Below are 21,127 nucleotides of genomic sequence, written 5' to 3'. Positions count from 1 at the left end.
CACAGTTACCCTGGATTTCTTTCTGATGTGTATCTCCCCCCAAACAATGGAGTAGTTTGCTCTGGTCTTCCCCGCCTGATGCTTATACGGCCCCCACCCTTCATGTTTACTTAGTAGATTCTTAGTGGTTTCCTAGTTACTTCTTGTCTCTTTCAGATACCTTCTGTTCTCTTCTTTTCCTTTCTCTTCAGCTCTTGCCTCAACCCCATACCTTCCTCCATCCCTCCTCTCCTTTTCCTTTCTCTCTTTTCTCCCTCCTTCTGCCTTCTCTCCTCCTTCCCTTCCTCCCTCCTTTAATTAATTTTTAAAAATTCTGTTTAGAGATCCATCATCCTACATTTTGTAGGAAGTATAGGTCTACTTTCTAGAAAAGGTGTATCATTTTAATTATACTTACATAATTAAACTCTCCAGTCTCTCCACCATTCTCCAAATCTTCTCTCATCCCCCAGTCTCCCTTCACATTTCCCTAGAACAGCTTGCACCTTTTCACTGCCATTCACACTGGACTCACTTTGTTTCCTGCACCTGAAGAGCCTTTCCACAATCACTGCCTTTGAGGCTCATCTCAAGTGGCAACTCTGTGTCCCCCGCTCAGTTTCTCCTTCCAGAAGCTGACCTGGCCCTGTTGCTTGGGTCCTCTTCCTCTGTGTTGTCACGGAACTGGGTTCCTCTCCCAGCAGAAGCACATGCACTCTACCGTCCTTGTCATTTATTTCCTTGTGAACTCTCTGCAGCAGCCCACAGACACGTGGGGTTTTGGACCCTGTCACTTCTGTGTGTGTCATCTGTGTTCGGCACACAGGAGGCATGCAACAAAGCACCCTTCCCTAGAGGAAGGATGTTCCACGGTGTCGCCACTCTGTCTTCCCATTTAAGACGCTCTTTAGCACAAATACCCGATTCTTATTTATCTCCATTAAGAGCCGGTGGCACAGGTAGGTCAGATGCAGGAGAGGGGTTAGTTCTGTGGATAATGCCCCCAGCCTTATAATTCACCTGCATTACATTTTCTGTCTTGTTTGGCATTTTTCCTTGTAAAACAATGTTTTTCTAAATTGTTGAGACTGACTTTAAGATTGATTGGTATTCTGTCAGCCCAAATACCAAATAATCATAGAGACTTAGTTCAGTTTATTATGCTGAGTGATGTAGGAAAACCAGTAGGGGTGGACTCTTGATGGCTGTAATCCAAAAGCTGATAATAAAAATGTGCATAATTTAATTAAAATATTTATTATTATTTTTTTATTTTTGAGACAGAGCGAGAGCAGGGGACGGGCAGAGAGAGAGGGAGACACAGAATCCGAAGCAAGCCCCAGGCTCTGAGCTGTCAGCACAGAGCCCGACGCAGGGCTCGAACTCACAAACCATGAGATCATGACCTGAGCTGAAGTCGGATCCTTAACGGACTGAGCCACCCAGGCGTCCCAAAAATGTGCATAATTTAAAATATGCCGTGTTTTACACTTAAAATCAAGTTGAGTTTTGGTTATCCCCCCACAAAAAATATGGTTGGCTCTTATAATTCAAAAAACTGTTTGGATTTGTTCCTTATTTTTAAGAAGGGTGTTTATTGGCATTACGGCAGGGACAACCAGGAGCAGCAGGAATAGGATGTGATGGCGGGGGGCTAAGAGAGTCGCCATCTAATTCGATTTGTTGTTGGAATGTTTAAGCATGTAGTCTCTCCCAGAGACTGCAGCACCCCCCATGCTGCACGGTGCTTTCTGAAGCACTCTCCAAGGCAGAAATGCTGCCTATGTAGATTAACACATTCATTCCGACTATAGCTATTTTCGGCCAAGATCGGCCCTGACAGATTTCTTCAAGCTCTTTGTAACTTCAGTATTTGAACAGTGATTTTTAACAACTTAGCTTTTTATTAAGTGAAGGTTTTACTTTTTTGACTAACAGCCCATAACCTCAAGTCCCCTTAAATTAGTACCCTCCTAATTGTCTCTGTTGCTATCAATTATAGTACTTGAAAGTGAACCACATCTGAGGAAGAGTTTGTGTTTAGTTCAAACACCTCTTTTTGTTCCACTGACAATAAGTACGTGTGCTGAAGTGTCATTTTGGGAGTTCTTGAGGCTTCAAAAAATCTTTTCCTTTGACATATTTTCTTAGATATCATTCTTACCAGTTTTTATTCCATATTATTAGAAGGAAATAAATTAATTAAGGTTAAAGTCTTTGAAAAAAAGCCAGCCTTTTATGTTTTTAAGTTCAACAGTGAAACATTTTTGTGAAAAGACATATGTAAATAAATTATAAACAAAGGCCAATGAAACATACTACATGGAAGGAATAGTTTTTAAAACTAACTTAAAAATGGAATAAAAAGCCATCCTAGTCCTTATTCAGTGAAAAGTAACTTCAAATCTGTTCTTTTTCATGCCTTCACAGATAAGTTGGTTGTTTCTAAACTGTAACTCATAAGCAAATGGCTCCCTAGTCATTTGTTTTTGGGTGATGATACATTTTGTTCAGTTTTTTGAAGAAGCCCAAATATGTCAGGTTGAGTCAACGGTGGGGGGGAGGTGTGTGAATTACAATCACTTTTTTTTTTTTTATCCCAGGTAACTCAGGGGCCTTGGGGGGGGGGGGATTTCCATCTATGCTCACATCTCCCATAATGACTCCATTCAACCCAAATATATTGAGCCCTTGCTTGCGTCCAAAGATGAATAAAATATTATTCCTTCAGTCCAAGAAGGACTATAAACAGAAATATGTGCTTAGTAACAACAGAATCCTACCTCTTCATTTACAGCTAAGAATACTACGATTGACAAGTTTATGAATTTGTCATGGAATGACTTCACCATTTTCCCACTATGTAGTCTTTTCATCCGCTTAGCACGAGCAATTAAATTAGGTAGTTCATTTTATTAAATAATAATCCCATTCATGTGACGAGTACTGTAGACTGTGCTAACATGGCATTCACTAGCTACATGTGCCTATTTACATTTCAGTTAATTTAAATTAGTGAAAAGTTAATAAAAATTACTTAAATCAGTTCTTGGGTTGCACTAGCCCTGTTTCAAGTGTTTAGTAGCCACACGTGGTTCGTGGCCATGGTAGAGACAGGGTAGACTGCAGAACATTTCCAGCATCTCAGAAAGTTCTTTTGGACGGTACTGATCTTCAGTTTGCAAATCAGTTTCAGGTACATTCTCTCAGTTGATCCTCACAACAATCCTGCAAGATAGCAAGGTGTGTACATTGATATCCAGAAAGGTGAGGAAACTGAGGTGCCAGGAGGTTCAATAATGTATCTTTGCAGAGACTTATGTTATAGAACTTCCCTTGGGAGCAAGCAAATCCAAGTAATATGAATACAAATGAATAAAGAATTTCATCTACAAATCTTGATCTTCAAATGCAGTAGTTTAAAGGCAGAGAGGTGGCCTAGCTTGCTCACTGTTGTACTCTATCATCAGTTACAGAGATCGGCACAAACTAAGTACTCAATAGCTACTAATTACATGAATGAATAGGTGTAATTTTTGGTCCAAACGGAATTTACAGTTTAATAGAAATTCTAAAATACGGATATCCGTGTCAAAGGAGCTGCTGGATTAACGGGTTATAATTATAACTTACACTCTTTATTCTGCTTGTGATCTCTTTTTTAGTAGAGTCATAGCTAGGGAATGGTAACCTTTTTTCTACTCCTTGCTGGGTTCAGCCATTTGAAAAGTTTGAAATAATTCTCTGAATGTGTGGTGCTCTTTCCTGGCAATAAGATTCAACACACTGTTGCTGCAAATACTTGCTTTGTATAACTGTTATTGCTGTGTATTTTTGTTTAATCTAGGAAACAGTTGTTTTAAGTTAACATTTGGAGGTCATGAAAATACAGTGAATATGGTCAGTAGTCTTAGGTAAGGTCTCCTAAAATAATAAATTATGTTTTATTTTAGAATGGCATTTAAATGATATGAATCAGTTTATTTGACCATGACTTAAATGTACATCTCTTACAAAGAAAGTATAAAAATGTCCACAAGTGTAGCCTTCAGGTCTTTTTGAAAGAGAAGAGGAATAGAACACTAAGTAACAATGTTTCCCAAAGTTAGCTTTTATATTATATAAAATATTTAATTCTAATGTTATATTAGCTTTAAGTAATATAAAAACTAATATGATTTAGTGGCTATTTACCAAGAAGGCAAATAGATAACCTATGTCAGTGTCATTATTATTGTTTTTATCGTTAAATGAGATCCTTGTGTTTTTGTTTGCCTGCTTGGGTGGTTTGTAAAAGAGTATCTTACATAATGATCCTTAAAAAATTTTTTAATGTTTATTTATTTTTGAGAGAGAGAGAGTAGAGGAGGGGCAGAGAGAGAAGGAGACACAGAATCCAAAACAGGCTCCAGGCTCCGTGCTGTCAGTATAGAGCCTGACTCAGGGCTTGAGCCCTCGAAGTGTGAGATGGTGACCTCAACCGACTGAGCCACCTGGGTGCCCCAAAAGAGTATCTTACATAATAATCTTAAATAATGGAGCTGGCTGGTTTTCCCTGGGTAAAAAAACACAACTTGTACACACACAAATGCCACCAACTTAAAAGATTTAATGTGGTTTGCATAGCAAGTTAATTAGTCCTAAGCCAGAATGCTTTACTGGCAGTTTTGGTTTTGTTTGTTTACTGAATGGCCTTTCTTTCATGGTCTATGCACGTGATAGTAGTCATTTTTAGCCTGGATTTTCTGACTTTTAAAGTTGTCAAATACTGGAAGGGATGTTGTGATGCTTAATAATAATTTTGATGCACTTCAGATTCCTATGTTTCGGGATTTCTTAGGACTTTATAGAAGTTCAGCCCTTCCAGTGTAGACGTGGCATATGAGACTTGAAGATTGCAAAATCAAAGAAATAGTGATAATGTGTCATGATTTCTCAGGAATCCCTTTCTACAAGCAGAAATTACAGATACTTTATATCAGGAAGATCGACAACTTTGAAACTAAAAGCTGGTAACTAAACCAAGAAAATTTTTGCATACTGGCTTTTTCACTCGCATTAGAGGAGAATGGCATACTTCTCAATTTGCCCCCTTTGATTCAAGTTGAATTTCCTGCACAAAGTACCAGAGTTGATGGAATCACATTTAAATGCTTTGTTTCTGAAATTAAGGTTTCTCCTCACCTCCAGTGAACTGGGTTATAGATGGAGGGATTTTGTAATATCGTTACATCTCAGGGCATATTTTAGTTGTTCTGGTCCCTGAAGTGCTAGGTTAGAAAGGCGAATAGACTGTATCCTCCTGTGGTCTGGCTTTGACATCTCTCGCACTGCTGATTGCCAGGCTGCTGGCTGGGAGGGTGCCCCATTCTTCCCTCTGGTCAGATGATGATCTGCTATTGTTGACAGACTGAAGTCTGTGTGCTTGCCATGGGGGATGTGGACATCACCAAAAGTGATACATTGTCATCCTTGGGTTACAGGCTGTGAGAGATGTTTGTAAATTATTATCTTAATGTATAGTAAGGGTTGAGCTGTTTCTGTGTTCATGCACACTTCCTAGAACTCTAATACTGGAAATAAAGTGGAGGTTGCCCCAGATAAGCCAGCTCTTGGCCGGACAAGGTAATTTGATCAAGCTCACAACCTGTCTTTAAGTCGAAGCATGGACTATGGTCTGAGTCCTGTACAGTAGAGGTATAAGCGTGTCTCTCAATGTGCTAAGGGAATGTTATTTGCATATTAAGTAGAAGCTCTTAAATGATTTTGAGATGCTTGAGACCTTTCTCCTAGAGTGATTTGGATATGAGCAGTGATCGCACATGTCATTTTTGAGCAGCTGGTGAAGAAGGCAGAACATGATTATGTCACGTGCTTAATCTGTTACATCTGGTAGCTAGAAAAATTCAGAAATTCTCCGATAGTCAGAAGAGGAGATCTCTTCCTTTTTGGAGGATTTCTATCAAAAACTCTGTTTTAAACCAGGAGTTTTGTCTGCTCAGTGGTGGCGCTTGCTTAAGCTGCCTGTTGCAGTGCCCACTGAGGAAGGACTTTATGTATAGTGGCCTTTGAATGCCTTCATTGCCCTAATGCTGTAAGTTTTACAACTTGAGATAGGAAGAAGAGCTGTGATCATTTCTATAGTGGGATTATTTTGTTTTGGCCTTTGAACATCCCCTTGACCCACTGAGACAGAGCCTTGATCCAGTGGGACTGAGCTTTGATCAAATGAGGCCCTGGAAGATTTTCTACTTTTCCTTTATCCTAGATTGGGAAACATTTTAAACTCTTTACATTAGACCTTCTTCACTAAGACTTCAAGTCCACTGCCTTAACTTCATTTTTAGTCTAATAGTGCCTGCTTGGGCTTTTAATTACCAGCCATTTTGTGTGGTCATGTTAGCACCTTCATTTTACCCGAAAGGGAGGCTTCGTCTTTGCCCAAAGCCTCATCGCTATAGGAACTGAACAAGGATTTCCTTGGAGAACATCTGCATTGAGCAATCTCTAAGCAACTGCCTCCGGTTTTGACAGCAGCCCTTAACTTCAGGAAAAGAAATCCCCTGTGATTTGGATGCTTCTGCAAGCATGTGGTTACAGGGAGGCAGTAGTAAAACCTACTTACATGAAAATTGTTTTCTTGGCTTTTTTTAAAAAAATATTAAATCCATTGAATTAGTTATAGTACTCTTATTACTTATCTTTGACTGTTGCCTTGGCCAAAAATGTTTAGCATAATGAGCCTCTCAAAAGAGCAGCTATTGAGAAATGAAGAGTGCATTTCTTTGGCGCTGATTATTCAAGTGATTTCATAATAAGCAGAAGTACTATTGTATTTTTTGATGTGGAATACTTGGCAGTGCCCCCTCCTCCCTCCTACAGAGAGCACTGAAGTAATGACACCTTTAAAGTAACATCCATCTCTTCCATACCAGGTCACTTCAGGTGGAACGTTCATTGGCATTGGACGGAAAACACCGGATTGCCAAGGAAACACCAAGTACTTCCGCTGTAAATTCTGCAATTTCACTTACATGGGCAACTCCTCAACTGAACTAGAACAACATTTTCTTCAGACTCACCCGAACAAAATAAAAGCTTCTCTCCCCTCCTCTGAGGGTGCAAAACCTTCAGAGAAAAACTCTAACAAATCCATCCCTGCACTTCGATCTGGCGATTCTGGAGACTTGGGAAAGTGGCAGGACAAGATCACAGTCAAGGCAGGAGATGACACTCCTGTTGGCTACTCGGTGCCCATCAAGCCCCTCGATTCCTCGAGACAAAATGGTACAGAGGCCACCAGTTACTACTGGTGTAAATTCTGTAGTTTCAGCTGTGAGTCCTCTAGCTCACTTAAACTGTTAGAACATTACGGCAAACAGCACGGAGGAGCGCAGTCAGGCTGCCTTAATCCAGAACTGAATGATAAGCTTTCCAGGGGCTCTGTCATTAATCAGAATGATCTAGCCAAAAGTGCAGAAGGGGAACCAATGACCAAGGCAGACAAGAGCTCTAGTGGGGCTAAAAAGAAGGATTTCTCCAGCAAGGGAGCAGAGGATAACATGGTGACCAGCTACAATTGTCAGTTCTGCGACTTTAGATACTCCAAAAGCCATGGCCCCGATGTAATTATAGTGGGGCCGCTTCTCCGTCACTATCAGCAGCTCCATAACATTCATAAGTGTACCATTAAACACTGTCCATTCTGTCCCAGAGGCCTTTGCAGCCCAGAAAAGCACCTTGGAGAAATTACTTATCCATTTGCATGTAGAAAAAGTAATTGTTCCCACTGTGCACTCTTGCTTTTGCACTTGTCTCCTGGGGCGGCTGGAAGCTCAAGAGTCAAACACCAGTGCCACCAGTGCTCGTTCTCCACCCCTGATGTAGATGTGCTCCTCTTCCATTACGAGAGTGTGCATGAGTCCCAAGCATCAGATGTCAAACAGGAAGCCAATCATCTGCAAGGATCGGATGGGCAGCCAGCTGTCAAGGAAAGCAAAGAACACTCATGTACCAAATGCGATTTCATTACCCAGGTGGAAGAAGAGATTTCCCGACACTACAGGTAAGCCACAGCGGGGTGGGGGCGGGAGAGGATATTAACAGAATGATAGGAAGAATCCAGAGGGCTGATCCAAGAATCATTGGGAATGATTGCAGTGACTTGGGGAAGTTACAGGACGAGCGAACATAAAAGATCATTCATAAAACTGCAGGTTATGTATTTATAGATGTGGTAAGCACAGATTCTAATTTGGTTACTTGTTTCAGACCATTTACTCTTCTGCTTCATACCTGTTTTGTACCGTTTACTGAGTGTGTTTTAAAAATTGCAGTGATGACGGTAATGCTGATGAGTTTACTCATTTACCACAATCCCATTTATTTGTCCTTGCTAAGTGACTCCACATCCCACAATTTTTGATGGAGGAGCTCCCAAATGAAAGGTGCCATTATAACATATTCTCTTCTCTACTCCAACTGGAAAATGATCCGCTTGAGAACACGTTGCTCATTTTTCTTTTCAAATGAGATTGGACATCCTTCTGGCTTTAAAACATTGAGCAACACCTTTGTTTCACAAAGAAACCGTAATCTGAAGGTGAGCGTATTGTCATAGGTGTGACTTTGGATTTCTGTACACTCACTCCTCGGAGCAGGTAAAACCACTTCGGGTATTCCAGATTCGTAAACAGAGATACAGGATATATGTTCATTTTTTTTCACTTCGACCCTATTCTCTGTATAAATGTTAGTCTTCCCAGTTCATCTTTCGTGTTTTCTAAAGACGGGTTTAGGATACGTATCTTTATTTCATTTCTGTATTCATTCCTTAACTGATTAATTCCAAAAATGTGCATTGTGCCAGGCATTGATGATAAAGGAGAGAACAAGATGAACATAGTCAATGCCCACAGGGAACTTACAGTTTAGTAGGGAAGACGTTCACAGATCATTGTGAGTACGAGTGTCATGACAGATGAAGTAGAGGCCACTGTGTTTGATGAGAATGACCTCATAGCCCAATATGGTAGATGAGGAAATGCCTCTTTGAAGAAGGAACATTTACACTGAGAGTTGGTTATATGACTAGGAATTAGTTTAGCACAATCCCGGTAATACAGCATGTTCTGTTGTTACTTGGCACTCAGTGGGTGTTTTCTTGCAATAGCGCTTAGAGACGCATCAAAGTAAAGAGCTTTATTTACTCCTTTTAAGTGTTTTTCCGTATGTAGACTCAGTATACTAGTTCAAAAATCTAGTCATTTTATTTTTCCCATCCCAAGATTCTAAACAGTTCCTCTCATTCTTTTTGAAAGCGTGTGTTAGTTTAAGTGCGTGTGTGTTTTGTCAGTCACCAGTAATGAAGCAGTTCATGTCCAACAATAGGCTAATAATGTTAGATGTTAATTTGAAGGGCATCCTAATGTTCACAGTGAATCTAAATGTTCAGAAAACACTTCCTTGAGATTTACACTGTTTAATTTATAAGGTCAGCCCTAGGAAAGACACAGTCCTGCAATCAAATATGTGTTCACACTTGTAGTGAGTGTTTCTGGCTCCTCTGATGTTAGCTGCATGCTAATTTATTTCTGGGCTAGCAGACATTAGCTTCCTTCTGAGCTTTACTAGTGTGCATATACATTTGTTAGGTGCTGTAAAAATTAGGTAATCTTGTCTGGGTTTAAAAGAGGAGACTTTCTTTAATCATGAGGAAATTAGCCACACACACACACCACACACACACACACACACACACACACACACACACTATACACACACATGTACATACATACACATCTGGATACCAGATCATTTGCATTAGTGGCTCTTTTTGAGGAAGCTGAGGCCATTGCTTGAAAACCTGTCTGGAAAAACAGACTTTCTGTATGCTTTGGTTAAACAAAAAAATTCTCCCAAGAAATGAAAGTATGAATAAAAATATGACTATGGGGCGCCTGGGTGGCGCAGTCGGTTAAGCGTCCGACTTCAGCCAGGTCACGATCTCGCGGTCCGTGAGTTCGAGCCCCGCGTCAGGCTCTGGGCTGATGGCTCGGAGCCTGGAGCCTGTTTCCGATTCTGTGTCTCCCTCTCTCTCTGCCCCTCCCCCGTTCATGCTCTGTCTCTCTCTGTCCCAAAAATAAATAAAAAAAAAAAAAAAAAAAAATATGACTGAATAATTTCAGAGTTTAGTTAGTAGTCAGTAAGGACAATAAGCTCTAGAAGGAAGAGACTAGTCTCTTATTGTTCACTGCTCTGTCTACACAATTTAGCACAGTGTCAGAATGGCTAATAAGTGCTCAGTGAGTAGATCTTTAAGTAAATGAAGTGCCTGTGAGTTTTTGACTTCACAGTCGTTAAGGATAAGCCAAGATCTCCATGGTGAGTTACAGTTTAATCTGAGACTATTATAAAGTCTCAAACCCTTCTGAAGATTTAGGGCTCCACACCAAATAACAATTGTTTGTGCATTTTGGATGTCAGTCAGCCTTTCAGCACTTTATTAGATGAGAAAACTGAGCAGTATTTGTTCCTAGGGCATTAAAATACTCCTGCACTTGTTCTTAAAACCTGATGTAATTTGTGCGGTCCCGGATCCTTTAGGTTGCTGAGTAGTTTATCTCTGATCTGTTTATGAGATCTTATAGAAATATTTGAAATGTGGAGACTTATTCTTTCAGAAACTCTACAGAAAGTTGAACAACAGTGGAGGCTTGAGGGATACGAAAGGGAATAGTTCTGTGGGTGCTGAAAATCTGTTCTATCAATGCATTTTCCCCACATGCTGTATTTTGAAGATAGTATAAAAGAACAAGTTTACCATATCACAGTAATATTTTTTCTGGTTAAATTTATGTTGATTCATATTATTCATGTTGGGAAACTTTCTCCATAATTCTGGTATAACTAGGGAATATTCTTGGCTTTTGAGTGCTTTATAAATAAGACTTACAGTGTAGTAAGAAGGTAGTACAATCTATGATCTATAAAATATGTGAAATCAGGTAGCTATAAGAAAAACTACAGCTGAGAAGCAGGAGAGTTGATTTAGAGCTATGAGTGAAATCCTTAGTGTGGATTCTATTCGGTGGGCATTTTCATGAAGAACCCGGTTTAACCTCAGTTGAATTGAAAACATTATTCAGTCAGCAACTGGAACTTGATCAGTTCTTTTTTCCTAACATTTCATATTTATTTATGGTGCCCCTAGCTCACATTTGACTGACTTACTGTATTCCACCCATGAATTTGTTTCTCATACTCCATTTCTTTTATTATTTATCACTTGATTAAACAGTATACCCCTTCTCTAATTGACCACCATTCTCATCAAAATTGTCAGTGTTATAACTTACTGTTCCGGAGTCGGTAGGAGCACTGTCCCCTTAGAAAACAATGACACTAGATGAAACATACTTTTCAATGCCTTGCTAGACTCCTGTGAATTAAGGGAAACTTCTGAAACTTTTCTCGTCTTTCCTTCACCAAGATTGGACAAAACCCAGACTGGGGAGAAGTGAACAGCAAGCATGGAGTGTGAGGTTGCACTGAGGCAAATAGCAGTCGGTCAGGAGACTATGCCTGGAGTCACTGAGAGAGAGAGGCTGCTGAATCTGAGTTTTACTTTAAGCTGGCACCTTGAAGGTAGCTAAAGTGATTCCACATTTAGAGCCTTCGCTGACTTCTGTCAGAAGTAGGCACACATTTGTCTAGATGAAATACTCCATTTTCACCTCCATGATATCTGTGGCATAAGATAAACCTTATCTTGTATGAGCTCATTATTACAAAAACTCACCATATGCAGAGGGATATAAACCATTCTATGGAAAATAAGGAGGAAATGTCATAATGGCTTTTTAGATACCTGGGGAAATTGTAAGTTATGAAAATACAGTAAATTTTTCAGTTATAAAAAAGTTATAAAAATATAATGTTTTTCAGTTATAGAAAAGTAGTGTTTAAATAATGAAAATCAGATTTACAAATCAAACTACATGAGACTATAAATGACTAGAAATACTCAAAAAAGAATCAAACAGCATTTTTTGAATTGAAAATATAATTATTGAAACTCAAAATGTAGACAGGTTCAGTAACAGATTTGCAAGTGATAGAAGGCAAATGAGTTCATTGCAAGTTAAATCTGAAGACATTAGCCAGAATATTTAAAAGAGTGGATAGGGATGGAAAGTATCAAAAGTAGATAGTGGGTTTTAAAAACACAATAAGCTGTTTTAACCTGCATCTAATTAGAGTTCCAGGAGGAAAGAATATATAGAATGGAAGGTAGGCAAGTAGTATTTGAGGAGATAATGGCAGATTTTCTCGAATTGAAAGATGAAAGACATAAGCACACAGATACAAAAAAAACATAGCGTCTACTGAAACAGGGACATAACCAAATAAATTCAGTCATAGACACATTGTGGTAATAATTAAAATGCTACAGAGGTCTTCTTAGAGCCTCCAAAGGGAAACTACATATCAACTCCTTAGAAAAGACAATTAGGTTACTCTAGCAGACTTCATCAACAACAATGGAAACCAGAAGAGGGAGAAAGTCTATTCAAAGTTTTGAAGGAAAAAGCACAAAAAAAAAATGGTCGACTTAGTATTGTCTACCTGTGAAAACAACCTTTGAAGAAAAAGCAAAATATTTCCACATAGGCAAAGACCAGGGGACTGTGGATAAATCAGTCATAGCCTGCCTTATTTATGCAGTTAAAAAGAAATAGACTAAGGTGTTGGGCAACACAGTATGAACATTTGTAGGGGGTATGATCAGAAGTAAGGTGCTTTACGGCCCTTGAATTGTCTGGAGTTAGTTGAGTTAGGACTTTGCTGTGCATACTTGGAAACTTTTAAAGTTAACTAATGAAGGAATAGGAAACGGGTACATAACTTCTGAAGCTATAGAGAATGGCACAACAAAATAAGATTCCATCTGTTTTCTAAAAAATGGCAAGACAGGATACAAGGTAAAAATGCATAAATAGATGAATATTTAAGTGGATAAACAGAATTCCAAAAGTAAGATGGTAAAAAAAAGAAAAGACCAGCTATCAAAACCTTAATGAACCTGTGTAGATTAAACTTTCCACTTAAAAGGTATTGTCAGACTTACTGAAAAAGAAAATTCAAGGGGTGCATGGGTGGCTGCCTCAGTTGGTTAAGCATCCGACTCCTGATTTTGGTTCAGGTCAGGATCTCACACTTGTGGGATTGAGCCCTGCATTGGACTCTGCACTGAGTGTGCAGCCTGCTTGGGATTCTCTCTTTCCCTTCTCCCTCTGCCCTTCCCCCACTTGCTCTCTCTCTCTCTCTCTCTCTCTCACACATAAAATAAATAAACTTAAAAAAAAGAAAATTCAACTATATATAAGCTGTTTATAAGATATACACTCAAAATATAAGGCTATGGAGAGTTTGTAACAAAAAAAATAAATGGAGTTATAAGCAATATAAACCAAAGGAATATGGAGATACCTTTATTAATCTCAGACAATTTAGATAAATTGCCTGACAATTTTAAGACAATTTTAAGATAAAAAGCATAGGAAGGATAAGTCAATACATAAGGATAAGATGTTCATGTCTTGAGGGAGATAGAACAATTCTAAATATATAAACTATAAATAAATCTATATGTAAAACAAAAATTGATCAACAACTACAAGGAAAATATGACAAACCACAATCACAGTGATAGATTTTAAGAAACCTTTCTTATTAGAGGTTGAATGAAAAAAATCTTCAAAATATAAAAGATTAGAGCAGCAAATTAACAAACTTGTTTTAATTAAAATATATCAATTGTGCATCCATCTATTTAGAGGATTCACATGCCTTTCCAGCAGATTTAACATACTTAGAAAAATGGACAAACATTAAGCTAAAAAGAAATCAGATTTCAGGAAAACATATCACACAGAACATATCCTTTGACTCAGTATAATTAAGTTGGGTCTCAGTAACAAAAAGGTAAGAATAAATGAAGTTACACAAGGCAAATAGTAACAAGAGAAACAATTAGGTCACTTTATCTCAGAAAACATGGGTGTTAAAAAAATTATAAAGGGTGGGGTGGCTGGGTGACGCAGTTGGTTGGTTAAACATCAGACTCTTGATCTCAGCTTAGGTCACAGTACCTGAGTTTGAGCCCCACATGAGATTGAACTGGGTGCTCATGGCACGGAACCTGCTTGGGATTCTGTCTCTCCTTCCTTCTTCTCTCTGCCCCTCCCCTGCTTGTGTGCACTCTGGCTCTCTCTCAAGATAAATAAACTTTAAAAAATTGCAAAGGGTAAAATGGTCGGTACATATGACTGCATAAAGTGAATTTGACAAATTCTGGCAATATCAGATGCTCATGTTCCCAGTGGAAGCATTATTTTACTCCTCAGATAATTTCTTTCATCAGTACAGTAGGAAACCTGTGCAGAAATGTTCACAGTAGTATTTTTTCAAAGAGCAGAACAACCAAAACAAAAATCAGAAACAAGAACAGGAAAAAAATACCAACTGATAATAATACCTTTTAAATATTATTAAAGAATTTGTAGATTTTTATACAGTGGAATGTTACACAGTAGTGAATTTGAATAAATGGCAGTTGAGCAGGACATATGAATCTTATAAGCATAATTTTGCCTGAATCAAACAAATTGAAGACTATTTGTAGCTGGATACTATTTTATGTAAGTTCAAAAACTAGCAAAACAAAACCATATACATATATTCATTATATATATGTTTGTGTGTATATTCACATATATACCATGTATATTCATATACGTTCATGTACATATATGGAACTATACCACAAATATAATTTCTTCTATATCATCTCTATGTGTATACATGCACACACACACACACACACACACACACACACACAGATCTCTCTGTATTTCTCTGTATATGTATATATGCCCACACACACAGAGGGCATATTGAATATATTTACCTATATAAAATCATATCCTATGATTCTATGATTATGTTCTAACTTGTATTTTTATAACAAAAATAAATGTTTTTATAACATTCATTATTAAATATGAATGTGTATATGTATATATGTAAGCACATATATAGGTAGAATGTGTGTATGACTAACATTACATAAAATTTTTAAATAAAGTGAAATACCAATTTTCATCAATACGCAAGTCCAATAAATATTTGAGTGAATGCCCAGTTCCCCTTATGATTAAATAACTACTTAAAAAGCATTAATAATATCATTGTCTACCTGCTTGTTATCTACAATGTGTGAAAATTGATATCCTTTTTGGTAGTGCATGTGATGATAAGCATCTGTCCAATTGGAGATTTATGAATCCATTTAAAAAATTTCAAACAGTGTTTGAATCTTTTAGACATAAAATATATAACCTGGGCTGAAGGAAATAACACTGGATACCATAATTGCTTAAATTAATGTAGCTACTGCTCAATTTCTACCTTAAAAGAGCTCAGAGAAGAGCATAGTGAAGGATAAATTTTATGATAAGCACTTAATTATCAACACATCTGAAAAAGCCAAGTATACAGTGCATTAGGACAGAGTTTCTCAAAGGGTGAGGGCCATGATGGTTACATTTAGATTTGTGTATATTTATGTGACATGTTCTTTTAAACAATACCTAATAAATCAGTTCCCTGTAATACCTTGAAATGGACCTAATAGTTCAAGCTGAAAATTCCCATTGTGAGACAAAACATTACCCAGGATATTATATCCTTCAAGAAAATAACCCACAAATGGCACAACCTTTGTTTGTATACATTATTAGAATTTCATATTTCATGGTTCTGAAGACTTTTTGCACAAGAATGATGATCAATTCTTGGAATAAAATAAATTTTAGCTATAATTTCTAGTTCATGTTAGTTTATGGAAATCATTTCCCATTTCTTATTCACGTTCTATTTTATGGAGAGGTTTGTCTTCCTATTTTGAATATTTGGGTAGGGGATATCTTCTTTTTGGAAGTGAGTTAAGTGAATCATAACTTGAAGTTTTTCAGATAGGACATGAGTTAAATGAAATCACTGAGACCCCCTTAAAAAAAAACCAGTTACTACAAATGAGTAAATACTAATCAGATTATTTCAGCTTTAAAAATATGAGTGGGTTGAGTGGAATCTTACACAAAGTTCAGTTTATCTTATGTTTTGTAGACCGTTCCTTTGCACTTCACTAAAGCTGAATATTATTACACTTCCAGCCTCCAAAATTTGATTGATCTGGTTATTCACCTGTAATTCCTTTTTTTTTTTTTCCTGGTCTTTGTCTCTCAGATGCTCTCTTCACCTGCTTTCCACTCCCTCATTCTCCAGTGTCATTAATCTCCAGTATCCTATGTTAGAGGCCTTTGTACCAGCAAAAGTTGTATTACAAAAATGGCTAACTTTATTAGATATCAGATCTATTGATCTATATTTAAATTAAATCACCTTCACTTACTTCTTCTGTGGTAACTTGTCTGTAGGTGTTAGATTCTGTAATTACCAAAAAAATACCTTTTGAAGTCTAATTGATGAGTATTTATGATTTATTCATTTGCTTCAATGCTCTGTTTAGTCATTGAAGAAAAACTGTGGCTAAGAAATACAGTTATTTGGTAGAGGAGAGCTTTTCAAATACTGGCAGAAGTATCTGGAAGTTTACATTTAGAGGAGAAAAGGCATTGCTCCTAGCTGACTTCACAGATACCGTAGGCTGGTTTATTATGAAAATAGAAATACAGAAGTATTATCAGGATAGCGTAATAAAAGAGTAGCATCTTGAGACACCTGGGTGACTGTCAATTGAGTGTCCGAATCTTGATTTCAGCTCACTCAGGTTGTGATCCCAGGGTCGTGGGATTGAGCCCCGATCAGGCTCCACTCCCAGTGTGGATCCTGCGTAAGATTCTCTCTCTCCCCTTCTGCCCCTCCTCCCACTTGCACACTCACTCTTGCTCTATCTAAAGAAAAAAAAAAGAGTTACATCTTTTAGCTGATCTTTTTCTAAAATCTAGAAAATTTCAGCCCTTTATGAATTTTGAAAATAATATATTTAACTTCTGATGAATGAAACACTACTACTAAGGCCACTGAAATATGAATGGATCTGAAATGAATGCATTTTTATAGCATAAGAAAATTCTGTTAAGTAGGATAAGGAATAAAACATCTTTTCTCACAGAAATGTTGTTGTTTGAATTAAGTCCAATTTGGTCTTTGGTTAGGCAGCTAGTAGTTTTCTCTGGAGGCAGGGATGCTTTTGCTTTTTTAATACATTTCTTTGATTCATGTCCTCACTGTCTAAAATATTTCATGAGACATACTGAGATTTTGTGTAAGTATATCCCAAATATTGCATGGGGCATACTTACACTAAGGTATTTCATTGTTTGCACTGACATTCAAGTTGCAATGGCGTGTTTTATCTAGCAGCCCTGTGCTAGGGAGATCTACAAAATGGCATCTTTTTTCCTTAGGTAGCATGAGGAGAGTGTTTGCTATCCATTTGGCAGGAGAATATAGAATTCAAATTAATGCAGGGCATATATTTGTATTGTCTTTTCAGTTCGTGTGGCTTAATGTAGCCAGAAGTTCTAGGAGTTCTTAAATAATGAAGAATTTATTCCAAAACGCCATTCGGAATATACCATCTATGAAATACCCATGCACTTTCAATATTTCTCTGCTGCTTTATGATTCTACCTAGTGAATCCAGCATCCTGAACATCCACAGAGTGGTAGTGGTTCATTCCTTTTGTTAAAGTATGGATTTACTCTTGGATGTTCTGGGTGGGGGTGGATACAGAGATGTGTGAACTTTGATCTTGACCTTAAGGCACTTACAATATAACTGTAAAGTAAGACATCCACAAGATTTTAATAAAAGGCAATGTGGGAAAAGTCCTCAGAAGAAAACAGAGATTAAGAGTAGATCAGACGATGCTGGATTTACTCGGGTTTAGTCATTAGGGAAGTCTTCATGGATGAGAACGTGGATCTTGGGAAATGCAAGGAAGATTCCTTGAACTTGTTTGAGGTTTTCATATTAATGTTGATAAGATTAATCCATTTTGTAGGTTAGAGGCGAGTCCAAACTCATGTATCTTCATAGTGACTAAACGTTTATTCTTCAGTAATGTGTCTTCTAGTACGAGTTAAATCATCTGTTTTTATTTTTAGTGGACATGGCATTATGGGCATTATGTTGAAGGTCTTTTCAGCTATTATTGAGAGAATGACACATGTCAGAGAATATGTGCACATCTTTCAGGAACTAATTCCTGAATAAGCTAGTAACATTGCATCAACTACCAAACAGCATGCATGAAAGAGTACCCACGGACAAAAGCTAAATACTGTGTCACGTCTCCATGTTATTCTATGTGAATTGTCTTGTCTGTGCTTCAGATTCTTTTTTTTTTAATTTTTCAAAGTTCATTTATTTATTTTGAGAGAAAGAGAAGGTGTGCAAGCAGGGGAGGGGCAGAAAGAGAGGGAGAGAGAGAAATGCCAAGCAGGGATCCCAAGCTGACAACACAGAGCCCAATGAGGGGCTCAGTCTCATGAGTCGTGAGATCATGACCGGAACTGAAATCAAGATTCAGACATTTAACTGACTAGCCATGCAGGTGCCCCTGTGCTTCAGATTCTCATCCTATGAAGAAGGGATGAGAATATGTTGAGAGATAATGTATATAAATGACCTCACACTAAAAATAGTGAAAGATGATCCCCAAACAGTGAAATAAAAAGAAAAAAGAAAAATTACTGTTTGGGAATTATGCTTGACAATGTTATATTTGTAGTTTTAACTTCCAAAGCTGTTACTGTTGACTCTCAGAGGTGGGTAGTATATTGTATGTGCTTTACGATGGAAGATGATGTTGCTAATTATGTAGAATTCATTTGAAAATGTTCTGCCAAGTGTTGAGACTTTATTCCAAACTAATACCCATCTTGAAGTTATTTCTGATCATGACTTTGTGACTTTTGTGTTTTTTTAATGTTTTGTTTACTTTTGAGAGAGAGAGTGAGCAGGAGAAGGCAGAGAGAGAGGGAGACACAGAATCTGAAGCAGGCTCCAGGCTCTGAGCTGTCAGCACAGAGCCCAGTGTGAGGCTCGAACCCACAAACCATGAGATCATGACCTGAGCCAAAGTAGGATGCTCAACCGACTGAGCCACCCAGGTGCCCCTGTTGCTGTTGAAGATGTGGTCTGGGGACTAACAGCATCAGAATCATTTGGGATTTTATAAGAAATACAGACAGAATATTGGATACCATCCCAGACTTCAGAATCAGAATCTGGATTTCCACAAGTTCCCAGGTGATTCCTAGGCATGCTAGAGCTTAAGAAACACTGATCTAGAGGTTAGTGTAGGTTATTAAAAACTTTATATTTCTCTAAGCTTTTGAAAGTAGAGCCATGTTGTCTTTTAAAACTATTTTCTATCTTATATTTAAGACTGATAGTACAGGGAGAAAGAAGTCTCCTTCAGGTCTCTAGAGTACTGTGAAGCAAATCGCCTTTTCTGCTTCACCTAGTTGTGTTCAATGGCCTGAGAGATTGAGCCTGTTTAGCAGTTTACTTAAGCAGTAAGTCAAATTGTCAAACTTTGCTCTCTTTTCATTAATAGTTGTTACACCCAGAATCTTAAGGACATTACCTGTGTTTCATTAAAGTTAGGGGTTTGGGGATGCCTTGTCATTAATTTGTTGAGAACCACGATGTATCTGTTAATGTAGCTCTTAGATACCAGTCCCTGTATTGGTGTCCCCTGGGGACCTTGTTCAAAATTCAGATTCTCAGGTTATGTCCAGGAAATCCTGATTGAGTGGGGCAAGGGGAGGTGCCTTGCATACTATGCTGGTAAGAAACTCCTTAATGCAGTGCTCTGCACGGCCTGTTTTGTAAACCATTGGTGTAGTCTTCTGCTGTCAGATTACCAGGGTCCCTTCCTCTCATATTTTCATTTTCCATATTACCAATAATTTCATTTATTTCTGTGTAAAGTTAAAAATTTAGGCAGCTAAGGGTAGAAAAATAGAACATTGGTCTGGAAAGGAGAGGCCCTGTGTTCCTGACTTGATGTAAACAAAAATGTTCAGGTTACTGTTTCCCCTGTTCAGTTACCTGTAAAATGGGCTTTATACTTCAATGGAATGTGAGATCAGCTATGTGTGAGTGCTTTGAACTTTTCAGGAGATAAGGTGTGTGAGTTCATCTTGTTATCACAACTTTATTTTAATATCCTTCCTTTTCTAGTGCATTTTCACCATAAAACCTGGTTCTCACTGATACCTTATCTCTGCAGTTTCTGGTTTTCTTTGTTTTTGTTTTGGGGTGTGTGTGTGTGTGTGTGTGTGTGTGTGTGTGTGTTTTATTGTTTCTGTTTTTGGTTTTTACTTTTACCTGACAGCCTCCAGCACCTGCCTCAAGGAAGGTTTTGCCCAGAACAGTCAGATCAAGAGCTCCTCTGTGGGGCAGTTCAGAATAGCTCTGCTGAGACCTGCAAGGACTGAGGGAGTTGTCCTTTGGGGACAGGAACTTGGAATCAGAAAACCTAGAAGCCCCAGACACCCTCTCTGAGGATGATACTTTGTGATAAATTCATTGCCTGGGCAGGGACCCCAGGGCCTGGGTATATTTAAGAGGACATACCCGTCAAATATTGGGTAAGGGTTGGATGTACTGTCTTTATTTGGTGGAGGAACAGTATGACTGAAGGACATTTCTAGATTGCAGAATAAGTAGATATTGAAAACACATAATCTTAATTACTGAGATATATTATGATTCTCAACCACCTTAATGAATCCTTAAGGCATCTCTACCTCCTAAGACTTTAATAAAACACGGGTAATATTCTTTTTATCTTTGTTATTCAGAGTCTTAAGATTCTGGGTCTATTAATGAAAAGAGGGTGCAGCTTGACAATTAAGCAGACTACTAAACTCCTCATTCTTTCAGGCCTGTGAACGCCACCAGGTGAAGCAGAAAAGGCATAGAATATATTCCACCTGTCAGTGTCTTAAAGCAAAGGCTCCTCTAGGAAATTAGCTTGGTTTTAAGAATGATGTTTGTCACGGTTAAGGTATATAGGGGAGTGGAAAAGGATGATACCAAAAT

General features: G+C 38.0%; 1 protein-coding gene across 3 annotated transcripts in view; it reads left to right on the top strand.

Moving 5' to 3' along the window:
- The window catches only part of TRPS1 (transcriptional repressor GATA binding 1), a 257,738-nt gene that overhangs the window by 55,764 nt on the left and 180,847 nt on the right, over positions 1–21,127 (top strand). For all 3 annotated transcript variants that reach the window (XM_060611181.3, XM_060611177.3, XM_060611180.3), the window contains one exon: positions 6,915–8,044. In XM_060611181.3, the coding sequence (XP_060467164.2) occupies positions 6,915–8,044 (1,130 nt within the window). The remainder of the gene's footprint in view (positions 1–6,914; positions 8,045–21,127) is intronic.

Source organism: Panthera onca, chromosome F2 (genome assembly GCF_046562875.1).
Source record: "Panthera onca isolate mPanOnc1 chromosome F2, mPanOnc1 haplotype 2, whole genome shotgun sequence".
NCBI lineage: Eukaryota > Metazoa > Chordata > Mammalia > Carnivora > Felidae > Panthera > Panthera onca.
The sequence above is the reverse complement of the archived record's forward strand: the minus strand, read 5'-3'. Positions and strand labels throughout refer to the sequence as shown.